Source organism: Neolamprologus multifasciatus, unplaced genomic scaffold (genome assembly GCF_963576455.1).
Source record: "Neolamprologus multifasciatus unplaced genomic scaffold, fNeoMul1.2 chr06_unloc_1, whole genome shotgun sequence".
Classification (NCBI taxonomy): Eukaryota; Metazoa; Chordata; class Actinopteri; order Cichliformes; family Cichlidae; genus Neolamprologus; species Neolamprologus multifasciatus.
The window spans coordinates 1-27004 of NW_028181982.1; the positions used below are offsets into that span (position 1 = coordinate 1).

The 27004-nt window shown below is 40.2% G+C and overlaps 1 protein-coding gene across 3 annotated transcripts in view; it reads right to left on the reverse strand.

The window, feature by feature from the left end:
• Positions 1 to 6: 6 nt before the first annotated feature.
• The window catches only part of LOC146490380 (rhomboid-related protein 3-like), a 47854-nt gene continuing 20856 nt past the window's right edge, over positions 7 to 27004 (reverse strand). For 2 of the 3 annotated variants that reach the window (XM_085153257.1, XM_085153256.1), the window contains 3 exons: positions 7868 to 8026; positions 2850 to 3074; positions 7 to 1430 (listed from right to left, as the gene is read on the reverse strand). In XM_085153257.1, the coding sequence (XP_085009383.1) occupies positions 1278 to 1430; positions 2850 to 3074; positions 7868 to 8026 (537 nt within the window). In that variant the 3' untranslated portion in view covers positions 7 to 1277. Of the gene's footprint in view, positions 1431 to 2849; positions 3075 to 7867; positions 8027 to 11677; positions 11965 to 27004 lie in introns of those variants that run through there. The other variant, XM_085153258.1, reaches the window with a different exon arrangement.

Genomic DNA, 27004 nt, shown 5'->3' on the forward strand with positions numbered 1-27004 from the left:
TCCCTTCCCAGACGCCTTAACGGCCACTCACATCCTGGGCCATCTGACCTCAGGAAATCACATGATAGGGTGGGGCTAGGTTTCACAATGAGCTCACCTGAAACCCTGGCTAATTGTGACCTACACCCGTCTTCACACCTTGGCTCATGTGACTAGGCAGAGGATCATCAGGGGGTCCTTTTGTCCATCTTTTGGGGGGATACTCCCACTGGGTTTAAACCTGGGACTCTCCACCATTTGACTCTTAGAACTGAAGAAGCTTCTCGGATGAAAGGTGAAACGTCTTCAAGCAACTTAAAGAAGTCCAGACGCTTTTCTTTCCAAGTGATTATACATAGTTTCCTCAGTCAGACTGTTTAAATCCCAACAGTCCCTTTTCCCCCAGCCACTTTCCTTGAGAACCGTAATCATTTCAGTGAGTTCCTCTGTGATTGGGGTGTGTTAAACTCCATCCTTTCCAGTTTATCTTCTCACCGTGCACGAGCCCTGCCCTCACACTGAACCAGGTTCTCTTAACTAAATTACCATTTTATTAGTTCTCTTTATCGCCTGAAACTACATTTAGCCAGAAGAGTAATTAAACCTGGATGACCTGGCCTGAGCTGAACAGATAATAATATAGTCAGAGAGGAGAGGAGCGGAGGAGGGAAGGAGAGGAGGAGACTGAAGAAATGTAGAGGTGGTTTTATTAAATCTGTCAAGTTGATATTTGGTGTTTTCTCTTTTTTTGTGAAGAGTACCTGTAAAGATACAACTGTTTTCTATACTCAAATGTGAGCACACATAACACACGTTACAATAATCCAACTACAAACAGTTGTTAGAGGACCCGTTTCTTTCAGTATCCCACATGATTATTAGTCTGCGTTCATTTGTTTTGTGACTTCACAGACACTGAATTGACAACATTAATGGCTACATCCATCGACTACGTTTCTCATCTCTTACTTCTTTGTCCTGCTCGGTGTGTTTGAACGAAAAATCACTGCTGTATATTTCTGTTGATGAATCTGTTGCGTAACTTGTGCTGATTCACTTCAGCACATCACATGCCTTAGGTAACACGACCCCCAGGCATCACAGTTATGCAGCACTTCAAATTAGTGTTCATCAATATGTCATATCCCACCTAAAATGCTACAAGCATACCTCCTTGATCTAAAGGCTGACATGAACACACTGTAGCAGATAACTTCATCTAAAATATGTCATCAAGTTGTTTCCAAGATCAGAAAATCTGAATGGTGGCAAAGTTATGAAAAGCACTAGATTTGAACTCACCCAGTGTGCATGAAAATGTAGCTGAGATACCTCCAGGCCTGGGCTCGTAGCTGAGGATGGTAAGGTAGGGGACTTTTTAGGAAGGATGGACTGGACACTTGCAGGACCAAGCGGTCCATCTGGCACCCATAGTACATGAACACAGCTACCTGGGAGAGCAGAGAACAAACAATAAGTGACTTGCTGTAGTATTTATGATAAGAATAACAAATACACAAATCCATTCATAGATTATTATAGAAACAATGCAAATAAATTACTTCAGTAATTTCACAGGAGTTGAGCAAAAGCTTCTGATTTAATATTGTTTCAATCAAATTAACCTGGAAAAATCAGTGGTGGCATCAACATCAAATACTATTGTTTTTTTAGGGGATTTTGGGGGGCAGAGCCATCCCTTTCTCACAAAGCTTTGAATGTTTTGCATTTTGTGTTTTGTTGTTTTTTTTCTAATTTTTTAATTTGAGGATATGAAACATTAAAGTGTAAAAAACATACAAAAAACAGGAAACCAGGAAGGCGGCAAACACTTTTTCACACCACTGTATGTTTATCCTATTATTAAATGTTTTATATACGCCTTATATGGGCAAACTATTATATCACCACCACCACTGACACAAAGCCGGATGGATCCATGCTTTTATGTTCTTTATGCCAAATTCTGACCCCACCATCCCAATATCACAGCAGAAAAAGAGACTTCTCAAATAGGTAACATGTTATTCAGTCTTCCATTGTAAGTTTTGGTGAGTCTCTTTTTCTCAGCTGACATCAGTAAAAAAATATATATATGTGAAGAAATAATAATTTAAACAAATTTATCCTCTCCCGGTTACATCTCCCATCCATTGTCCATCCTCCCACCCACTACCCCCCTGCGTGTGCAGTGATTTTTCTCCCTTTGTTTGGTAGAAGGGGCAAAAAGTGTTCTTTTGACCCTAAAAGTTGCAAACCACTCAGCAAGAAAGATGAAACCTGGACACATTTGGGTGTCCCAACAGAACAATGATTGCAAACACACAAAAACTGAATGGTTTAGGAATAGATAAAGCAGGCTAACATTAAACTTCTGGAATGATCTTCCCAAAACCCAAACAGATTTAAATATAGAAGAGTGTCCAAATACCCAACGAAAATCATGCCAGGAGCTTGTTGATGGCTAGTTCAGGGACATCTTGCTGAGGGACATTTAACCAAATATTAGTGGCTGTGTTTGTATTTATTTGCACCTTTATTTATAATTTTAACCCTGTGTGAATTAGAGAAAATCCAAATTAAATTCAAAATTGTGCAGTCAATTAAAGATTACATTATACTAAAGAATATGTCGTACAGTCATTCCACCTGGAAAAAGAACAGCTCAGAGAAATCAATAGCTCAAAATTACTACAACGATCATGTCCATGATGAGTGTAAGTAAACGTCTGACCACAACTGTATAACAGGCACACTGACATCATACTAGAGGTGCATGAGAGGGCACCGTTGAAAAGCATCATGGTCAATTCATATTAAAATGTACTATTACTAAAAGATTCATCACATTTTATGTTCCATCAACTTACCTCTGCGATGGTGATAGCCAGGATGAACCAGGGAGGGGGACAGTAGGTATAGCTGTCAAAGTACCACTTGCGGTCGACCTCACGGGGTAGCGTCTCATAGGCAACGTGGCGGACCAACCGCTGGGACAGTCCTAAGCCTGCCTCGTCTCTGAGACTGCAGCCTTTTAGCTGCCTGCTGCCCTGCAGAATGGCCCTCCGGAAACTGTTGGAGCGCTTGTTGCTCATCTATCGAAACAAACATAAAAAGAGGAAGAAGAAATATTAAGAATGGAAGAAAACTGAAGAGGACATGCGCAGTCTAACTATAACCATCATTATTAAAACTCACTATCAGAGAGTTTTTTCAACTGCTGTATCTGTGAGAGCAGATACCGCCGATATGGTCATCACAAGTACACAGCTCAGAAACCCACCGGCTGATCAAATCTTTTGTTTACAAGGGGCAGCCAATCGAAATAAAGTTGCTTCAAAGGCAATGACAAGGGAGATAAAACGGCTTGTTTCATGCAGTCGATGAACTGAGGGACTGCTCCAAGGCCCAGGATAAAAAAAAAAGGATTATATTGAACCGTGAATCATTCAAAACTACCCAGGCTGAGAGTCGAAGGACAAAAAAAATGAAGCAGGAATGTGTATGATTTGGTGCTGTTGGCTGAACAAAGGCATTTTTCACACTTTTATGATATCCAATAGGTCAAACGATTAACTGACTAAGAAAATAATCTGCAGTGAACTGATAATGAACACTGCCAGCCACCCTACATTAAACAGTACAGACACGTACATGCATTAAAAGCTAACACATCTTTTGCTGAACAAACATGTCCATCACAAACCCGTTCACGGAAAAAAGGTGCAAAATTCACAAGAAATTAGGGTTTCCAGGCTTTATCGCATTTGTAAATGTTTCGCCATTTTCAGCAGCCTTTGTTTGAGCGTAACAGTACATCAGAAACGTGAGAATAATAATAGGAATGTGTTTTAGCTGCCACTTAATTATCTTTACATTTTCCACAAATAACCAGACGAAAAAATATTTGCACAAATCTTAAGAGTAACTGAGTAAGGCCCTTTGTTTTGCATAGATGGCAAAAGAAATGCTAGTTTATCCTTTCCAGCTCTCTGCCTAAATCACAGCCGTCTCTATGCCGTTTATTGCACTTGCTGTGTGTTTCATAAGATTCTTGTCCCACATCTCCATCCTTCTCTCACTCTGGCTATCGGTCCCAGTCTTTCCCTCCTCCCCCAATCTGTTTCCAGCTCCGCTCTGTTTATGTGACACTCCATAACTCAATTTTACGGCTATGTCTGTGTCTCTAGAACTGCAGGAAGCCCAGATGTGTCAGTTAGCAGATGCTACTTTAAGGCAATAAGGATGAGTGTTATTGTTTTCAGCAAGGGCAGAGAATGGGGAAAAAAACATAAATGTGATGTGGCAGCGGAGCTGTTGGCAATAGAGGTAGATGTGGACGGTAATACTGGATCTTCAAAAGCTACAACTTTAAATTGGCTTCAAAATTGCGATGTGTAAGAAAGCTTCAATTGATGTTTATTCAAGTACGAGCACTGGCTTATCAGAAGGAACATTTTAGTTTAAAGCCAGCAGGCTTATCTTCTTGTTTACATCTTGAAAGCAAAGACACTTATCACAGCTAAGCTCAGTTTAACAGAAACGGCACGAGAAATAAAGATAAGAAGAAATACACGAAATCAGAAAAACAATAAAATCTCTGAACAGTTGTCTGATAGTTCTTCTGACGCTTTTTAATGAGACTTTTAGAGTCTCAGGACTCATTGTTTGGAGACAAACTTCAAAAAAAGCCAATTATTTCAGCCTTTATATCAGTCACAGAGAACTGTGGGAAAATGATTACAGGTTACCATGGCCACTTCGAGACCGCACACCGAAGCAAGCGCTCTCACAGACATCCCCCCCAGGCAGCCATGCCCCATAAAGACAGACAATTCTTCGTGTGAAGCAACTGTGATTCCTCTCGTCTTTGCGAGGCACAAAAGAAAGAATAATGTTCTGTCTGTTTTCTCGCTGCCAAGAGGAGAAGGGAGAGGGGCAGAGAAGAGGTGAGAGGCACTGATGAGCGTTCGGCTAGGAAGAGACAATTTCTCTGTTTGATCAGTGGAAAATACAATCAGAGAAAAGAGACGGAAGAAGAGGCAGAGGAAGAAACAAGTACAACAAGAAGGGGACAGAGAAGGACAAAGAAATATGATGAAGGCTGAAAAGAGACTATAGTAGTGTGCAGTTTATGCCTTAATGCCTCCGTTAGCCCCACCAGGTCAGCCCTCAGTTTCATCTGTTTTGTTGGATTACCCTCAGTTTTTTGGCAGAGCGCACAATGTTGGCATCAACAGAGCGGCTTTTAAAAAAGCACAGACAAAGACACACACGCACACAAGGTGGTCACACAAAAAAAAAGTTCAACCAGGCTTAACTTTTACCGCAACACACAAAACAACATCATCCGTCCACATTCCTGGTGGACTACTTTCCAAGCCAAGTGAAACAATTAAAACAACTTCCACTGTCATAACAGAAAATCCTTTCTCATATGCCACTGTGTGTTTTGGCATTTCCACAATGTGTCTTGGATTGCGTTTCACTGTCTCCACGTGTTTTCCTGCCTGAATGTCGACGATTGTGTCGAATCAAAAAAAAAAGAAAAGATGTTGGGAGATCTTACACCAGCATAAACAAACGTCCACATAAAAGAAGAAAAAAACTAACATAAAGCTCATGCTCTCTCAGGTATACATAACACAAAACAGGACATGTGAGCACGCATCATAGGTTATAAGCATTACCTGAATTTATTCCACTCGGGCAAGAAACAGAGTGGTTAAAAGTGTAGATATTTTGTAAAGTATAAACACATTACGTAGCTATTTTCTGCCCAGGAAAGCTGTAAAAAAATGCAACACATCAGAGTGATGTATGAGAGAGTTAAATACAAGGAGAAAAATGTAAAGGAGAATGTAATAAGCATACAAAATAAAGAAAGAAATAAAGAGCTGGAACCTGCTGGTTTATTCAATGCAAGAAAGGCAGATGGAAAGGTAAAGAGTTAGAGAGGATGAAGAAAGCGAGCGAGCAGTGATATGAAAGCTAACTGTGATGGAGCAGTGAGCAGGCAATTACTGAGAATCACGCTGATGGAAGAGCTGTGGTGCAAGGGAGAGATGGCGCAACAAACAAAACCCTCACAGTTTGTCTCTGTCTGTCCTTTCCTTTGCCTCCTTTTCTACTATTCCTCCCTACTCCTCTACTCTGCTCTTTCTTTGCTGCAGTCCTTCCTTCTCTGCCTCAAGCTCCCAGTTTGCAGTTGGTACTTTTGAGCATCGTGACTGCGTGTTTACATACCACGCATTTCTTCAGATAGTCATATAATGTTTCACAAGCCTTTTCACAGAGCTGTGGGTTCACATGTGAAGGATCCCACCAACAACATTTTTACTGTTGACCAATCGAAACAGTTCAATGTTAGTGTTAAGGTAATCGAAATTCAACTGCTGCATACTGGTTTGATCGTCAACACACAAAGTGTTGACATCTTCAAATTGTTCATTCAAAAGAGAGCAAGGTAACACATTCTAACATTTTAGCAAGTGAAAACAGTAAAAGGTAAAGTTTTCTTTACAAACCTCTTCTTAAAAAAACTTACTATGTTTTTTACAAAGCTCAGGAAATGTCTAAAGATGGTCAACCTTTGTAATCCACCAGTGCAAAGCAGGAAATCTTCACATTTGAGTAACTGGAAGATGATGATAAATGCTTTACAAATCTGAAATTTTTTTACTCAAACATGCACACCTTATTACCATAACCATGAGTCACTCCTTTCTCTCTTATGTGTTTAGCTGCTGTTGGTGCTGCCTCTGTGAATGTATAAACTATACTTCACTATATTGTACACAAAGATCCACACGCACGCAGACCTCCATTCCTTTCTTCCCACTTCCAGTTGCACACCATGACCCACAGGCTCTCACGTGACATGAATGCACCAAATAGAAAATGTCCTTTTGACATTTTTCCAAGCTTCCTACAGGCCTCATTCCTCACCCACTGTATGGCACAATAAACAGCTCCGAAGAACTAGAGAGACAGGGAGAGATGGACTCTCTTACAGTCAGAGACAACAATGAATTCCCTACAGTCTGTACAGAGATGTACACCCCCACCGCATCCCTTAGCCACCCAGTAGTTATTGTGTACCACATAACTACTCCTAAGACCACTTCACAGTGTCCTGGGTCAGCAGTTGAGTCTCCCACGATGTATAGCAGCAAGAAAAAAGAAAAGAAAAGGTTATGAAGAAGCTAGCAAGGCTGAAGAGACTTGAGTGAGACCTTGGACAATCAGCGGAGGGCTGTGGTTTGAAGGTGAAACTGTAAGTGGAGCAAGGTGAGCCTTAGGAGGGGTAATTCTCACCAGACAGGGAGTTATTTCCTATTAGGAGCAATCTTGTGTAGCTGAGGTGATTTTGGAATATGGTGGATGTAAAGCTGAAAAAGTTCCAGATGTGACAAAAAAAAAATGTTCCACAAGTCACAAATAAATCTCAGTTTCTGCACATTAGGAGACAATTAACGAGTCTTGGCCATACTTCAAACAGTTTTGGCCTCATACAGAGTACTATGAACAATTTTTAATCAGTCTTTTTAATGTCTCTAGTGTTTAGAGTTGTACTCTACTGCTTGCATTCTTTAGCCTTCGGGTTTGTGGAAGCTTTAATGTCATCACAATTAAGTGAAAAGGTGTGACGTCCACATGAAGTCATAAGTATTGAGTCTTTGACACTCACCAGACACTTAAGTATAGTCGTTCAGCTGATCACAAAGCAAATATCCAATCCGTCAATCACATGGCAGTAACTCAAGTAGACATGTCGATGCATATTGGTGCTAGACAGAGTATTTCAGAAACTGCTGATATAGTGGGATTTTCTCACATAACCATCTTTATGGATAATACAGAGTTACAGAAAGTTAAATCATCTCACCAGGTTGACAAAGTCCTGATAACAGATCTTTCCATCAGCATTGCCATCAGCAAGGGCCAACAGGACTTCCAGTTTGTGGGGGTCGAGCTCAGAGCCATGGGTTGCCAGCAGGTCCCTGAACCGCTCTGTACTGATGAAGCCTGAGTTCTCGGGGTCATACTGCAAACAAAAACATATGAAAATGCAAACGATTATTATTGATTCATTATTTGATTGATTATGTGATCACCTGTTTAAAAGTATTATTTAAATAGAACAGACAGAAAAATACTAGACAAGCGAAACATGGTGTCTTTATGGACACAACACTTGCAGTATATCAAACAGGAAAATACACATTTTAAAAAGTCTAGAGTAGTCAGTTTCACCTCGTGCACAGTTTTCTGCAAAGCCAAATATCAATACCCTAAAAACCATCAGCAGCGGTTTAGTCATGGTTTGAAGATCTTGTGTAAAAGAGCTCTAATTGCTCTAAAAGGCCCAACTGTGGAGATGCAGTAACTTATAACAGCTTTGAATTTCACTTTGAAATGACACCCTGCACCGCATTTAGCCACAGGCTGCTTTTTGCTCATGAGAGGAAGCATTCAGACATATCTGAAAAATAACATACCCAAGATTTTCTGACAAATCCAAATATGTCAAAAGACCTTCAGAGCAGTGATTACTAAAGCACTTAAATGGTAAAAGAGCTCTGCTTTTTTCCTCCACTCCTTTCTTTCCTTTGTGCCGTGTGGCTTCAAATCTTAAGTGCCAATTTATAGTGAAGTTGCCACTCAGCCTATGCATATATACATGCACGCACACAGACATTTAGGGGGCCAGAGGAAGGACCTCTTACAGAGGCTTTCTGATTGCAGAGAAGTGAGCAGTGTTTCTGGAATAATTCTGAGTGAAATGTGAAAAATCACGATGCCCTAAAACAAGAAAAACAGAAAAAAGGTACAGCCATGTGCGACAATATCTGTCTGGCCTCAAATTACACTAGAAAGGACTTGAATGTGTTATTTGGATGTTGGGTTGATTGTGGATTCAGACAGAAGACAGTTGCTGCCTCTCTGCTTGCCTCTGTGCATGTGAGTGTGTATGCACATGTAACTCTGTCTTTCTCCATCTGTATATTTGCAAATGTGCACATCCATGCATAAAGATGTGGCATTCAGACAATATTAGCCGCCTGCCAGACTTTGACACCCCTGAACCAGATATAGTTACAGCACGCATGCATGCGCGTGTGTATGCAAACGTGTGGTTGCCATATGACAGCGCTAGCAGAAGCTGAGCACAGCCAGTCTGGCAGCAGGTGGGACAACAGACAGAAGAAGTTCTAGCTCTCTCTAACATTGTGTGTCTTTATTTTTACATGTTATCTAACAGCGATGATGCAGTTTTCATTTAACGCAAGTCCATTTGTACATTTTCAAGCCAGTGTTATCTCTGAAATTTGCATCTAGCCTGAAACTTGTTTATATGTAGTTCGTCTGGCAGCAGACAATTAAATACAGCTCGTTCCAGCAGGCAGTCATGTGTAGCAAGCATGCCGGTGCTACAAAGTATAGTAAGTAAAGTGTATGCTATGGACTGACTCATCAGACAACGACAGATGTTTTTAACACATGCAGTCGTGGGAAAGGACTCTATGCAGTCCTTTGAAAAAGTTTACCTTCACTTGCAAAGGAATAAAGAGGTTAAGAAGCAGCAAGTGCTGATGACCAAATACACTTGATCAGATATTCAGCAAGTGTGAGTTTATTAGTCTGGAGCATTCAAGCGTAAGTTAACACAATGCCACAATCCCAGCAAAGTGACCTCTAAGTCAGATGTTCAGAGAACATGCAAAAAATCCAAATGCTACATCTCAACTTTACAGGCCTCAGTTAGCATGCTAAATCACGACATTTAGCGTGTTAAAAAAAAATCATGACAAAAGAATTAGAAAAAAAAGACTAAACAATTGTGTTTTGTTTGGTAGTCTCTTCTCTCTCAACACGGCACCTGGACAAATCACTAGACCTCTGACACAATGTCCTGTGGACAGATGAAACTTTAACGCACAGCAGAATTTTTCTGCCAAAATGAAACACAGCATAGCAGTACAAAAAACCTCACCCAGCTGTCCAGCACAGTGGTGGATGGGTGATGATTTCAGCTTGTAGCCACTATGACCATGAATTCCTCTGTATGTCAAAGCATTCAAAATCAAATGTGAAATTGCAATGAGCTGAAGCACACCAGCAAACTACAACAGAGGGGCGGGAAAAGAAAATGTAACTGGACTTAGTCCAGATCTCAGCCCGATTAAAATGCTGTGGCAAGACCTGCGGAGAGCAGTGCATAAACAAATGGCTGAAAACTTCACTGAACTTAAGGAACAATGTAAAGACGAGTGGGACAATTTTAATCTATCACAACGTGAGGAAGTAATAAAGTCATATAAAAAATGATGACCTGTGAAAATGTTTTTTCCACTTGACAGTAAACAGAAGAAATGACTGACAGCAGATAGTAATGGGAGACCTTTAGAGTACAGAAAGCATGATGAGAGGCTCACACGATTAATGCATGGAGTTCTCAAATGTTGAAAAACAGCACAGTTGCAACAAAGCTGTACATTTGCAGAAAAGGAAGTAGCATGGAAAAGTGTCCAGATGTCTGTATTTTTAAATAAGCCATAGGTTTTCCCACTTCACTATATAATGGCTGACATCTGATTCCCTGAGAATCAGCTGTTTTTGTTTTGTTTTTATACAACAACTGATTTATTGAAACCATGCAAAATGAGTATTTTCTGATGCACAGACCCTCAAAGTACATCAGGTTGTGCGTTTGAATTTTCTTCATTTTTCCAGCCTTTTTGAGCCCTCTTATGTAAAGGAGATAGCTACATGAATTTTCAGGTGTGAAAAATGCATTTAAAGTCTGATTTTTTTTAAAGGCAAAAATGTTCATAGTAGGAAAGTACAATTTTGCATAGCTTCATTAAATGTGTTCTGAGGGGATCAGATGGAAACCTTATTTTAGATTTGACTGATTTTACTTGGAATGACATTACTACTATTCAATATTATATTCAATATCACATGAGTAATATTACTTTTGATGATGTGACTACTTACTCTCACATACATATCTGTGAGCAATGTTTGGGAAATGTGACTGCAATCTGAGAAAAACCATAGTTTAATGCTACCAGATGTAGCACTGAGAAAAAACAAAATAGGACCACAAGAGTAACCTCACCAGAAGGGAGCCAAGTGCTCTTCGTGTCTAATGACCTCAAGCATACAGTGCTGTGAATAAGCATTTGCCTGTTTTCTTATTTTGTTGTGTATTCGTCACACTTACATATTTCAGACGATCAAAAATTTTTAATATTAGACAAAAACAACCCGAGTCGATACAAAATGCAATTATTTAATAATTAAGGGAAAAACAACTATCCAGACCTAGCAGGCGCTGTGTGGAAAAGTAATTGCCCCCTAGACCTAATAACTACTTGTGCCACTCTTGGCAGCAAGAACTGCAATTAAGCATTTTCAATGACTGGCAGTGTGTCTTTCACGTTGCTGTGGAAGAATTTTGGCCCACTCTTCTTCGCAGAATTGTTTTAATTTAGCCACACTGAAGGGATTTCAAGCATGAACATCCCATCCATTTGTGCATTTTTCAATATTAGACAAACAGTCACCCCTGAATATGCTCAAACTTGCACTGCTGAGTGCAACATGCTCTCTTTAATTTATGCACCACCAAAAAAATCTCACTTAATGCGTAAAATGTAAACTCTCCTCTACAGAAGTAAGAACAAACCTTCTTTTGCAGATCAGTGAGCTCCCGTTGAAGACATTTTGTCATGATGAAGTAACGTCAGCCAAAGCCAGTCTCACCACTGTGAGCAAGGCAATATGTTCAGTGTGTGTGTGTGTGTGTGTGTGTGTGTGTGTGTGTGTGTGTGTGTGTGTGTGTGTGTGTGTGTGTGTCTGAGAGAGAGAGACCCTGTCATATTGTTTGTCCCAGACTGTGCAGGGTTATTTCAAACCAGGACTAAAGGATTACAGTCCAATCCAAGACCCCCGCCACACACACCGCCCCAATTTTATCTCACACCCACCCTACTTACAAACCCCCCCCCCCCCCCATCAACCTCCTATCACCCTCCTCCATCTATCCCCTTCACACAACACCCTCTTTACCCTACATCCATGCACCTCTCCTTCACTTCTCCCCTTTACTTTCTCACTGTAAAGCAAAATACAAGAACTCCCTCAGAAGAAAAACAAATAGTTCAATAAATATGCCTGTTATCTCTTCCCATGTCACTCACAGATGCAGACAGCCATGCATTATTTTCCTCACACACACAAACATCTTCCTCGCTCCACCCTGCAACACCACAGGCTTCATAGCTGAGTGAGCACCCTCTGAAGTCAATGGGCAGACTGCTGGGGTGGAGCTGCAGAGGGACACACACTCAACAATGGACCACTGATGGCAATTTCATGCAAGGTTTAGCCAGTTCCTTCACTCCAATTAGTGATCGTTTCTTTTGATGCAGGTCCACACAGAGAAGGACATTATATCGCACAAAAAACATTTTTGACCAAGACTCTTGGCACAAGCTAAAACTGGCACATTTAAGCAAGTTTAGTTTGTTTGTGTATCATTTAATCAATTTAATTAATTAAGTTCTGAATTAAATGATTAACATTTAATTGCACTTTGCAAAGGAAATGAGTGTGAGCTGCACATAAAGATGTACTAATGCTGTTTTTAAAATTATGCACCGACGTTATTATCATCTGTCTAGCAGTTATGAAATAACTTTGAGTTTTGTTGGATGCATTTTGGCTTGTGGTGTAATAATATTTCCCAGATCTAGAATTTGAATTAGCTTCTATCCCAGCACATTTCATTTTCATAATTATGTTATTCTCTCTGCTTCATAAGGCCTGTTTTGCAAGCAGCAAAGGGAGTGTGATGCAAATCTCTCAGATTAAAATAAGCACACACACACACATACTCTCAAATCCTGGTACAGACATAATACCATAAAACATTCACAACCAATGAGCCTTCATATTAAGGGCTTCTCAGCAGCCTGTCAGGGGGAAGAGGAGGAAAACAACAGAGGGAGGGGAGTGTGAGGGGTGTTAATGCTGAGGCAGAGGGGTGCATTTTGGACACAATGCAGGGCTTTTTGTCTTCATCCTCATTTTCATAAAGCTGAATATTAAGGAAGCAGAGGGGAGGCAGCATGTGAGGGTCAGGGACTTGTTTTTTAAGGATTTAAGTTTGCATTGAGAGCCTGGAGAAACAAAGCAGGCTGTGTAAAATATACTCAAAACAACTCGAGGATGATAAATCGAACCCTCATTATTTTAAGTGGCTGAAAAGAATGAAAACACCGAGATCCTCTGCTGTACTCTGGGCCTGGATTCCAAAATATTGATCACAATTTGTGTTGCTGTGTTAAAACATAAGACCGAAAGCCTTGATCTGTCTGACCTTTTAGTTTTTCAGTGACCATTGACATTGACCCCACACTGTTTTGAATCGCTGTCTCTGAGTCGTGAGCTACTAATTAGATGGTGTCTGGAACAAGAAGCACAAGCTAAGAAGAAGAAGAAAATTGGACAGATGACGACGTCCAAACAATCATCTTGCTCTACCACAGCTGGTGGCCACGCTCAAATCCTGCTACACCTGTGATGGGTATTTTCAGCTGCTCACTAATTTCCCAAGGAAATTCCACAGCAGATGGACACACACGTTTGATTTGGCACAGACTGTTAGATAGGATGCCCTACCTGATGCAGCACGTCCATTTATCTGGGCCTGGGACCGGCACTAGGAGTACACTAGTTTTTGACCTCATGAAGCTGATCTCAAACCAGATATCTTTTACATGTAAGGCTAATGTTTAAACGACTACATCACAGAGCCACTCAACGCCTGCTACACCAACAGTTGTGGTCAGAAGTTTACATACACTCATCCTGGGCATAAATGTCATGGTAATTTTGGGCTTTTAAAGATTGCTTTTCTTGTTAGAAAAACATCTTTAAATCACTTTAAAAACAAGAACTGGGTGCACGTGTTTGAATCTATTCTGGACTTTCTCGAATCCACTCAGGGTCAAATGCATACAAACAAGCTCAAATATATACATACATCGACTTCCTTAAATCTTCCACAGTGCCTTTTAACCTGTCAAGGTCAAGGCTTACTAGTGATCATGTCTGACTACAACTGGCAGTTCTTCTTTGACAGCAGCACTCACTGGATTAACCAATATCCACAACTATTGGAGAATCCAAGGAACTCAGTGAAAAATACTAGATCTGCACAGATTGGGAAGATCCTTTGGAGCTATCTCTAAACAATTTAAGATTTCAACATCACCACTTCAAACAATTGTATGTAAGTTCAAGTTATTCTGATGTATCACCGGTTTGCCAAGGTCTGTAGAAGGCCCAAAGTGTTACCCTCAGATGAGAGGAAATTGGTTAGAATATTCAGGAACAACCAAGGAGCCAACAATTGCACAAGCCTGCCATGAACTAGAAACTCCTGGAACACCACCGTCGTTCTCCACAGTGAAGACAGTTTGAAATCGCCATGGACTGAGAGGGTGCCGATCAAAAAGAAGCCCCTGCTCCAAAACCCACACCTCCAAGTTCGAGTGAAATTTGTAGCTGCCCACATGGACAAGCCAAATGCCTTTTGGAGAAAGGTTTTATGGTCCGACGAGACAAAGACTGAGCTATTTGACTGCCAATGTGAGAAGCTTGTTGATTGCTACCAAAATTGACTGATTTCGGTGCAGACTGATAGTAGAGATTAAACCAAATATTAGTGGGGGATATATGCATATATTTGGGTCTGTATGTATCCAATTTAAACCCAAAATACATTAAAACTTATTTTTAGTTCAAAGATGCCTTAAAAGCCCCAAACTACCATGACATTCATGCCCATAATGAGTGTATGTCTTACCACAACTGTACATCAGTAAACAGTTAATAAGCTGTCAAGCCGTTAAGAACTGATGTGTTGAATGCTGAAATGGGATAATTGCACACAGTGGGAAAACTTTTTATTCTGTGTCTGACAAAACCTTTTTAATTGTTTCCGAAGAAAATGAGATCTGTTGTTCCACTGCTGACAGTAAACTTATGTATGATTTATGCAACATCAGCGGAAAACAGACTGCCAAAATCTTTGATAACCTCATCTACATTTTAGACAGGATGTACCCTGGAGGCTCTGCAGGAAGAAGTTCATACTATAGCATGTAATCACAAAATGTAGGCTGTGAGTCATTCTGACAGTCACTCTTTTCCCACTGCCTACTTCAGAAATGTGGTGAAACAAACTAACAGGACAGGAAATTGAAGCTGCATCACCACAGAGCTTGCTAATTTCACACTGGAAAACAATTCATTCAGTCATACGGGTTGGTGCAGTAACAAGCGTGACATGTGTGACCTGTCTCACTGGGATGGAATGACACGCACGAGTCATTTTTCCCATTGATAATGTCACTCTATCCCATGTAAAGAATTGTCAAGTACCTGGATTACCTGAAAGCTGCAAAGGTTTGCACATGGACAAGGACGGGAGGAAATAAACAAACATGAATAACATCCTCCTGGTGGTGTAGGTACGACTATGGCTAAGTAGCAAAGCACCGCGCTGTGGCAGCACATCCAGGTTGAGAATGCAATTACATGTGTTTGAGTGTATGCAACCACACACTGCAGGTGGTTTTAAGGAGGGATTGCTAAAAATAGACACTATCTTTAGGACGCAGCAGACTTACTTTTGGTAGTATTATTTGATATTAAGAAGAATTAGAGAGCAGAATGCATGTAAATACAGTCAACATACAACTTTGGCTCTGCAGATGTATGCTCAGCTCAATTATTTTTTACCTAAATAATGTTATTTGGGGTATTAAGGAAAAATATATATTACATCTACATACAGTGTATCATTTATTACTTCCTTCCAGTTAAATACATGGTGTGGCATAATCCATCAGCAAGCAGCCTGTTCAGCAATATAATTACCTACAATCATACCACACAGTCAGACAGTGTTCAGTTGTTGCTATTTTAAGGACTGTGCAGTACAAAAAAAAGCAGCTTCTGCCTGCTCGAGTTGCTGACCCACAGACAAAACAAGATTTTTGGTTATCCAGCCACTGGCGTCTTGTATTTTCTACAGTAAATCAAACATCTCATTACAACTCACAGCAATGAGGCTATTCTACCGTGTCCTGTTAAATTCTTTCAGAGAACAAGTTGCTTTTCTGTAAAACACTTGGAGATGTTGAGGTTCTCCCAGATACCTGTACTCAGATTCATTCACTTATATGTTAATGCCCCTGATTTAGAGCAGTGCTACTGCATAGGTTTTTATATAAAGTGTTACAGTATTTTTATATGTAATACATCATGAAGGATGGAGCATGAAGGCAGAGCAGCCAAGACAGGCTAATTGACTGTGGCTGACATTACAAAAGGCAATTTAACGAGCTGGCAGATTCTCATTCCTAATGACTTTTGTAAAAACAGCATCTGAACTTCAAGCTGCTGGTGTTAGAAACTCTGAGACACCCTGTTAAAGATTCAAAATCTGTCTCAGTAAGACTACATGACATGTTTGATCACTGAGTATGAGGACAGCACTGTAATTAATTAAAAAATATGTGTGCATGGAGTCTAGAGGGAATCAGAATCAGCAATTAAAAATTAAAAAATCAAGCAACTTTTCTCAGGAAATCAGAGCTTGTTCAAAACATCCAGTTCCTTAACAGCTCATCCATTTCGTGGCCCTGATGTAGCTGGAGCTTATCCCAGCTGTCATGAGTAAAAGGCAGGGTACATCTTGGACAGGATGCCAGTCTATTGCAGGGCCAGCACAGAGAGTCAGACAACCATTCACATCCAAGTTCACACTGACACTAACTTCATATCACTAATAAAACTAACTTGCATGTCTTTCTACTGTGGGAGGCGCAGTGACAACATGTAAACTCCACACAGAAAGGTGACAGCTGGCCAGCTGATTTACAACCAGGAGATCCTTGCTGTGTCCTATTCAAATCAATCATAGTAACCAATGAATATTCTTCATTAACTTATGAATCTGATAAGAATGATTACTGAGGCCTGGCATGCAGATAAACAAGTTTATACGAAAAAGAAATTCCTGAATGAGAGTCAGCTAAAAAGAACCTTATAATTTGAGTTAACAAAGTTCAGTCAGGGCAAAGAGAAGGAAATGCAACTATTTGAAACGTGAAGTGATTGGGAGAAAATCTCAGTTTGATTAGAGCGTTATATCAAACTTAAGCACACCCAAACACAAGCACAAATACGCAAAGGTAACTGAAGATGCTAATTTTTCCTTTAATTTGCCTCACCTATAAACATGGAATACACATGTAAATTCAAAAGGGAAAACAGGAATGTAAATAAGCATGTGAACAATTTTACATGTAGATTCCTGTCTAAATACAGTCTTTGAGTGTTATTGCCTTTCTGAGCTGAACACACACACACACACTCAACACACAAGTATTATAATTCCACTTCCCTGTGCTTCCTGAATATTCCCCTGGCATGGAGCAATTAGCAGTTCTAATAAAAAGCCCGCCTCGTTAAAGCTTGTTAGTCTCCTTGCTAATTACACTGAAGCACCAGGGAGGACAGGCAAAACCAGCGGCACCTCATTCACTGGCCATTACTCAGACCCTACAACTGAAACCACTCAAACACACTCACCTTCTCATGTTAATCAGGCTTTTCAGGATGTGACCTTGACAACAGGAGGGGTTTCCCTGTGTGATTTTTTTCCTTCTTCTGCCTTCTCTTTCATCTTTCTCACACACTCGCATTCTTTTATTTCCTTTGCTTTTTTTTTTTTTTTGCATTATCTAGTCCAGCTGAAAGAGTACATTATCAGAGTTATTGCCACTGTAAGCTGGGAGACGCTCTGTGGTTTTAGAGCTTGTCATAAGCCCCACTAGCAGGACCCAGCCTAATTTAGGAGACTAGTTCGGGTTGAGTGGAGCCGACAGCTTGTCAGCGGGAGGCAACCCTTAATGGTAGAGGCGGAGCAGCGACGGAGAAGTGAAAAGTCAAACACTCAGACCGACAGCTGACATCACCCAAAAGACCCCAGTCAAGATTATGGGGCTATGAGTAATCATGGATGAAAATCTTCATGTTGGTGATGTGTGTGTCTTTGCACCAATTCTGGCCATTTCCATGCGAAGTGATGCATTTGAAAAGGCATTTTTCCATATTTTCCCTTTAGCAACACAAAACCACATATACAAAATTGCCATGACACATGTGTAGTATGCAGAATCCTAATGATTTATGGTGATTACTTTATTATGCCCTGATTTTTTCTCTGCCCTTTGGGTTTTTTCATTTCAATGTTCTAATAGACAAGCTACTATCAACACCTTTGTTAATATACTTTATCTTTGGCTGCACAGTTCATTGAATTTTAATGTTCACGATTTTGGCTTCCCACAATTAAATGAACGTGACCGAGAGACACTGAAAATGCATGCTAAACTCAAAGCAAAAGCTAATGAGGCACTCCCTAAATCAGATCCTTAACCTGTCCCTGCATGTGCCAGTCACAGCTGCTCCCTGCATCACACAGCTTGAGTTTTTCCGGACGAGTGTGGATGAGCAAAATTACATTAAAAGACAAATATACAACAAAACTGAAATGTCTTACATAAGAGAAGATGAAGAGATTATCCTCCAAATGGATCACCCTCTGTTGTTTGGAAATACTTTTGATTTCCAAACAACAGCGCTTGATTTAGCCCAAGTGTTGCTAACCGAGAACTAATCATGTGCAAAAAGTGCTGTAGAGTTGTGTCTACAATGAGCTTATTCAGCCACCTGAAAACAAACCACAAACTGTATAAGTATAATGAATGCATGAATATCAAGAAAACCTATGAATTGGTCACTTACTTAAATCATCCAGTATCAACTCTGATGTCCATAAAAGTGAGTCCGTACAGCTGACAAAACTTACTGAAATCACCAACCAATGGCCAAAGATAGGAGCCCACTGAACACGGTGTGCATTTTAGTCATACGCATCATGCATGTACAAACACTTCAACAGGCAAGGTGAATAAACACCCTGTTTTAATTAACAGGTATGTAGCTTAATGTAAGAGTAGTGTGGTGTTGATGTTATCCGGATGCAAAGATTTGTACAGATATGAAAATGTGAAAGGAGTGTTTACATGACAATGCAATGAAAACATTTTTGCCAACACAATTGAAGAATAATTGTGATAAATAACCACAAACAATACTGAACAAACTAAACATGATAATCATTTTGGCCATAATCGTGCATCCTTAATTTTATCTGTTGGTTTTAAATTTAACACTACAAGGAAATAATTGGATAACAACTTAACAATTAAGTATTTTTCAAACGTGATCACCATTTTCAGAAGTTTTGTCTTGGTGCAAGTATGCTCAAATGCACATCAATAACATCAATAATAACTCTCATTATTTTGAAAATTCATTTACCAAAAGGTTCAAAGCCTTGCAAACACACACATTGTAAAGCATATATACACATGTAAGACAGCACAGCAGTCAGCTCTCTTTCGAAGTAAAAAGTGCCAAATTCACGTCGGTCAGTCTGACATCAGCAGTTCTAATCTTTCCCACAGCCTGGGGCCAGTTTGACAGCTTCCAGCTCAGGCAGGCACTGATGCAGACGGGCTACCAGTCAGTAGCCCGTTTGTCGTATCATTGTTTTCTGACAGAGAACAAATTCAGTTACCCAGACAAAACCAACACCGTTCAGAGCAGAAGAATTTAGCAGCATCTAATCGTTACTTTAATTATGCTCTGCTGTGCATGTGTTATTTTTTTAAACCTCAAAGGGAAGAACTTTTTACTGAAATGAAGGAAAAACAATCAGCTCAAGTCAACTCGTCTCACACTGAAGCTGGATGACTCGCTTTAGTCTTGCTGTCACACAGATCCTCTTTTCAGTTTCATTATCATCCGTGTTCAAAATGAACTTTGAAAGCATTCAGCTGGGAGAGATCTCCACCTGGATAAACACAGAAAGGAAGATCCATTACCTCTCTGCTCCTCCCAGGTGGATCATCCGCCGGTGTCACTTGAAGGCTGAGTGACAAGACGACAGCAGAGCGGGGCGAGTCGTGAAAGGAAGGGATGTGATGAGCAACCACAGTTTCACACCATTAATTTCTCAGACTTCACCTCTCTTGTCGTGGAGGATTCTGCTGGAAAAGGTCAGCCGTCTGGCTCGCATAGAGACCAGCTCACCATGCATGTCACGGCCCCCGCTGGCCAAGCCAGTGCTCTGCCCACATCACACTTCAAACGCATGACTAATGACTCAACAAGACTTCTAATAGCCCCCCAAATGCCAAGCAGTGCCTGTTAATGCAGCCATAAAAACTTAAGACTCAAAGGCCATGGCCACAGATGAGTAAGGGAGAAGAGAGAAAGGAAGAGAAAACAAGGGAAAAGCTAGAAATAAAGCAAAGAAACTCAGGAAAGGATTAAAAGGATTAAAAGTTAGAAATATGCTGACCATTGATGGGGGTTAAGCTGGCTATCCAGTTGAGACTTTGATCTTTTGAGATAATGGTAACATTTCTCTTGCTAAGTCGTGATAAAATAACATGAGGATGAAGTTTAAAATTATAATACTTAAAAGAATGTCCAGATTGTAGCCTACAAATGGAAGCTTGCAGGACAGAAAGTACTACAGATTCCAGGTGCCTGATAAAATTACTTCTTTTGATGCAATAACCTTCAGCTGGGCACAAACAAGTCAATTAAGCAACAATGTGACAGAGCCTACATCAGCATGTTCAACAAGCTGAGGGAGGACCTTTCTTGTCCCAGCACAGCTTTCTATTACAACCCACTTTCATTAAATAGCAGGACCAACAATTTCTCACCCACTCCACTTTCTTTACCTCGTTACTTATGCTTGAATATGAGCGGTGTTTTCCCCTGGGAAACTCGGGTGAAACACTGAGGGGCAAGTGTTGCACAGAACGCACACTTGAACTTGTTATTTCCCCGAGCTTGTAGCACAAAAAGATGATTGTTGTAGGACAGAGAGCAGGATGAAGCCACTTTGCTTTGGAGTGTAAGAGACAAAGGAGCAACAAGAGAGACAAAAGAGTAATCACTGAGAAGTGCATGCAAGAAGCTCGGGGGATGTGAAATACATATAATAATCAGAATAATAATATTAAGAACAATAATTATTCAAATGTCAATTTTATTAAGGCTGGCATTTTACAAACCACTTAAGGACGCAGAAGAAGATGTGTAGAAAAACAGTGTGAGAAATAAATAAAGTCACTTAAACATAAATATGTGATATATACTACATTATATTCCAAACTATTGCTAATATAGCGTCTCTATCATGTTTGCTGACGAGGTAAACAAAACATTTACTAGTGATGACAACAGTTATTTCTGTTTATGTCTGCTCTCTGGTGAAACTACAGACACATAAAAATAGTCACAACATAAATGCAACAACCTAACAATTGCAGAGCGGGCCAGAGGTGCACAAGGGTATGACCCTGAAGGGCATACTGGCCAAATGTATGATTTTTGATTGTCTGTGGGCAGAATGGTGTAACATTAAGGTCCTCCCTCATTGTGACGTTCACCTGAAAAACCAGGAGAAGTGGGGAAAGAACAAAAGTAATGTGTTATATAATGATAATGTATTGATAATGCTTATCTACTCCATTACCTGCTAATCTACAAAAGTGTTTTGCTATACGGGATAGTTCTGTAGGACAGAACTCTCAACTTTTGTCAACTAATTCAAAATAAAAGTGTATTTCAAACTAAGGACTGAAACTATGGCACCATCAAGAAAAAGCTTTGCACTGCACTTTTGAATAACGTACAATTTAAATCCATGTATAGAACATGCACAGTATGTATCAGATCAAGTAGAAACTGAATGAAAAGTTGTTTCTCTTTTACCTTCGGCACATGTATATGTATGTATGGATATGTGCAGTTACCTGTATATTTACAGGCTTGTGTGTTCATGTACCTGTACCTGTTCATGTATAACTTTCCATGGATTTACATACATATTTGTATGGCTTCTACTACTGGATGTTACCTTATCGTAAGCCATTGCTTGTTCAAAGTGTTCAGGTTGAAGACAAATAGACCAGGAGGCAAAAATATCAATAAAATAAAAGTTGTTTTTAACAATTAAACTAGAAAAGAAGGACAAGGAGCTAACACTATCAAAAGAAGTAAAAACACAACAATGTCTAGAAGCTGCACAAAAAACAAAAGAATCAAAAAGGTTAAATGGTCAAAAACAGCCTTTCTTCACAGAGCAGGGGTAAGAAGTCCAGACACACACATCGCTCACAAGCTGGAAAAAAAAAACAAAAAGGCTCTCTGGCACTGAAGCTCTGGCCTTAAGCACTCCTGGCCTAATTGCTGATTGGAGGCAGCTGCACAGAAGGGTGGCACTTAAGGCAGGAGACACCCACACAGGTATAAATCACAGTAGTCTCAGCTAGGGTCGTAACACTCATATTGAATAGAACAGGGTTACACAGGTGTTTCATAAGTGCTCAGAGAGTGTGTGTATACATCAATAGATCAGACAGATTTTTTTTTTAGCAATTTTGGTCATTTTCTAAAAGAAATACTCAGACAAATAATACAAGAACAATGCAGAGCTGTGTATGGTAAAAGTGAAGTCACTTGATGTTTAAGTTTGAGCATTAAATTGAACCAACTCTCTTGTTTTTAGAAGACGAGAAAGAGTCCAAATAGAAAAACTTTCTGAACCGAAGCTAAAGTTCACTCGGCGGAGCAGCTGGTTGCACCTGGACATGTCATCCCTTGCTCCTAGTAATTCAAACTCAAAGTCTCATTATCAGCCCCCCCCCCCCCCCCCCAAAAAAAATAAATAAATAAAAATTTCAAATTTCAAATGCATGGCATTACTTCCAAAACTGTATTCACTCAGATTAGGCTTATCAGCTCTCACAGAGACAGCTGACTTGCAGACTCTTTCGGCCACAGTATCTCCACTCTTTCCTTTTTCCTTTCCTTTTTTTCCCTGATACAGCTTCCGCTCCCTTTTGTCTTCATTTCTCCTCTCTCCACTGCTTTCTTGTTCTATGTGATGGGAAGTGCACGTAGCCGTCCACAGGTAATTGCTTTTTCTTGCGCGTAGTCTAATATACTCTCTCCGCTCGCCTTCTTTTACTCTGTCTACTTCACCATGAAACAGCCAATTCTGACACAGTACATATTTCTGTATCAAAAAGTATGCAAATAAGAATATGTGAAAATACACTGCTTCATTTTATTCTTTTAATTAAAAAATCTTTTAAAAAAAGATCAGAATTATGCACTGCTACTTCTTTTAGGACCACTTCGGTATCAAAATATATTTTTTGAGTTAAGTCAGGTAAGTTGCTCATTTTGTTGCTATAACATAAATTGATTTTAGAGAGTCTGCTGTTGTGTCTGGGCAAATCAAAGCCTTGCTGGGTCACCTGTCTCACTTGACAGATCAGAAACCTTCATTGATCTTACACATACACACACACGCGCGCACAGACACGTAGGCACGAACAGAGTCATCTCAGGCCATCACAAATTAGCATGGGCTGTCACCGTTCCCTTGCCAACTGGCCGGTAACCAGGCAACGTTGATCCACGTGAAGATGTCTTCAGTGGGTACGTGTGTGTGCACACACAGATGGAGTATATGGATAGGTGTCAGACGCAAAGGTATTACTTTAAATCTGTAGACATCTTACTGTGCTGCATGGAGATAGCATATAAACATACAACTATACACTGAGACGGAAACAGCTTCACAATTAATTCATCTGTAAACCCTGATCAAAACTACAGGAGTGGTTTCACATTTAGTTATCATTAATGACAATAAGTACAGTTCCCAGGTGACACTGTTTATTAAGAGATCCTCGTCTACTTAAGGCTGAGGAGGAAATCCTGCCTGAGTGGGATGCTTATTGCAAATTTAACCTTTCTACAATTGCAATGGTGCAAATATCCGCTTAATGGTATCATTATGATACGATTGAGACATACAAGTGAAACATTAGATCAGGCTAGATATCTGAAAAATGTCAGAAACATCATTTCAGTCAGTTTATTCATGGTGATAAGATGATAATTGGTGTTTCATTCCTCCAAAGCTTAAGGTGGTATTAAAGTAGCTTTTTTAAAGTGTCTCCGTCTATATTTAATCCACAGTTTTTTGTATTTTTATGGACTCTCTAGATTTTAATAGTGTCTGTAGAGCTGTTATGCTGTGCAACCTGTGTTCAGTGGGTCTAAGCAAACCTCTACACTGTAATATTAGTTTCTGCTGAAGGTGTGAAATTGTACAACCTCTCTTTTCTGTGCAGCCACTCACTGCTGTAAATACTGGCATCCTCTTTATTCTGCTTCACTAAGTAAGACCGAATAGAAAAAACATAGGCACTCTGCCTTAAGCAAATAATCTTAATAAGAAAACTCACTTCCATGTAACTATAAAGCACCTTGGAGCAGCTTAATCTAAATTGAATGTTTCTGGGTAACACAGTATCAATACCCTTGATCACCCAGCAGCATGCTGAGTATCTGTCCCATCGACATCTCTGCTAATTCCCAACACATCACAGCAGCTCACTGCACAGACAGCTGAGATCTATCACCGAGCGCCACAAAAGAGGGCTGCATACCAACTGTGTGTCCCCGAATATCCATTAACACATCCTTAGATGCACACTTCATTGCACTGTTAAATCACAAAGCCTATGTACCCTTAAAGTTTAAAACCACATTACTTCCTGGTTTAAAGCTGTTGCAGACAAAGAGCTACTTTGGTCTGTGGGTGACAAGATGCAGTCATAATATCATCAGCAGTTTTCTTTGACAGATGCTGAATGGGGAGACATTACATTCAGGCTCTATATTTTATTAGCTCCAAGTTCTGCGGTGCTACTTGTTGGATGAAGCTTACTCCATGGAAGCCAACTGTTGCAATAACTTTGATAAACCAAGTGTGAATGAGACAACAAACTAACCATGGGTGAGTGTTACTACTGTTATTCCTATGGGTTCAATAGAGTTCTGTGATTGGATTCTGTGATTTTCATGTACTATGCTTAGGTTTTGTTTAGTTTTTGTAAAGATTTTACTATATGAATTAAAACAGCTCAATTAGGACCAATTTAAATGTATGGCTCTGGGATCACCCCTTCAGTACAAAACATAAATCGCATCAATGAGAACAAAGATGACACTGACACATGATGCTGGGGTGGAGGTGGGTTACAAAGCAGCCTGCAGACGGAGCAGAAACTGGCCTAAATAGAACACCCCTTAGCTTATTAGTTCGTTCTGCAAATCACATGTAAGACTTTTTACAGCTTTCAACTTTCACTGCTGTAGGGATGTCACCTGAACTGATATGTGTCGTACCATTAGTTGTCCCAACCCATAGGTATGTATCGAGGCAGTACATACCTATGGGTAAAGGTATGTTCCAGTCTTTTGGGACTGAAGGAGGGAGCGTACAGCTACAAGTGGTCTAGTCTATCCTTGCATCCAGAAGAAGAAGACTAGTGCGATTTCAACATTGGTTCTGCTCCAAATTATTGGTAAAAAAGGCGGAATCTGCAATGACAGTACTGTGGTGTGGATGTGGTCTCTGGCCCGCTGCAGAGGAGGGGTGGCACGGTGAGCTCCCGGGGCAGCACGGAGGCGGGGCTGAACAGGTGTTTGGGACGAGTGACTGATTGTGACTCTTTTATGTTTCAGTGACAGTCGAGGAGGGAGAGTGGAGTGACCACTGAGCGGGAGTATCTGTGTCCCGTGTATTAAGCCGAAACCACAGTGAACAATAACAATAAAATAAGTTTGCTGTCACTATACCCCTGGTCTGTGTGCGTGTGTTGGGGTCCGACATGACAAGTACTATGGATTCAACGGGGGTTTAATAAGGGATCATAATTGATTCACCAAAGGCGAGATGCAATTGATGTTGGGCGGAAGTACTTCCAATGTAGCGAAGCACCCAAGACCTATTCAAAGAATTCAGTTTGAGTAAGTTTCAACTCACAGCAACAAAATGTGATCTTTCTTGGCCTTGTAAGCTCAACTTTTATAGCAAACTTTAAACTCTTATGCTAATGTAATGCAAATGTAACATTTGTAGGTTACTCAGGAACCATCTTAACCTTGTTAACAAAATATACTTTAAAAATTGTAAACTTTTCCACCATGTCTGTGTTTTAAAATGACTTTTTAATAAAGGAGTTTGTGTCCGCAGGATGATTGTTTTGTTTTGGTATCCAACTGGGTATCAAGAATCTTGCAGTTCTTCCGGTATTCGTACCGACTACTAAATTTCTGGTATTGTGACATTCGTAAGGTACTGAACACTGAATTCAGAGTTACATATTATAATTGCGTTGATGGTAAAAGCTGGTTTACCAATATTGATCTCTAGTCACGAGCATGTGTAGACTTGGATGTATGCTTGGATATCTACAGGTGGTTTTTGACATGGGGTTTAGAGTATCCAATGTCATGTGAACTTTGGCAGCAGTGGCAACAAGCTTATGGAGGGGGACATGGTATAGCAGCAAAAAGCACATTGCTAATTAAATTACACATTACATGCCAAGAAACACTTTTGCAGATCCTAAGTGCATCATTGACAGAATGGCATTAATCCATGCAAAACAAAAAACTGCAACATTTTCTCCTTAAATACTATTACCTGCATTTTAGAAAGAATTGGGAAAAACTCAAATTTAAGCCTTCACATCCACGAGTGGGTGTAAGAAAAAGATGTGCTTTCAGAGTTATCTGCATTAGTATGGATGGGGTTTGATTTTGTCTGACAGAAGGCAATATGGAGCGGGACAGACTGGTTGATAGTTTAAAAGATGGGTGAAATGAGAGAGAGAGCTGTACTGCCCCCAGGACATTTCCAGAAGCAGAGGGGATTGTAGCAGACAGCTGAATGGCCCTCAGCAGGCTGTCTAACATGTGT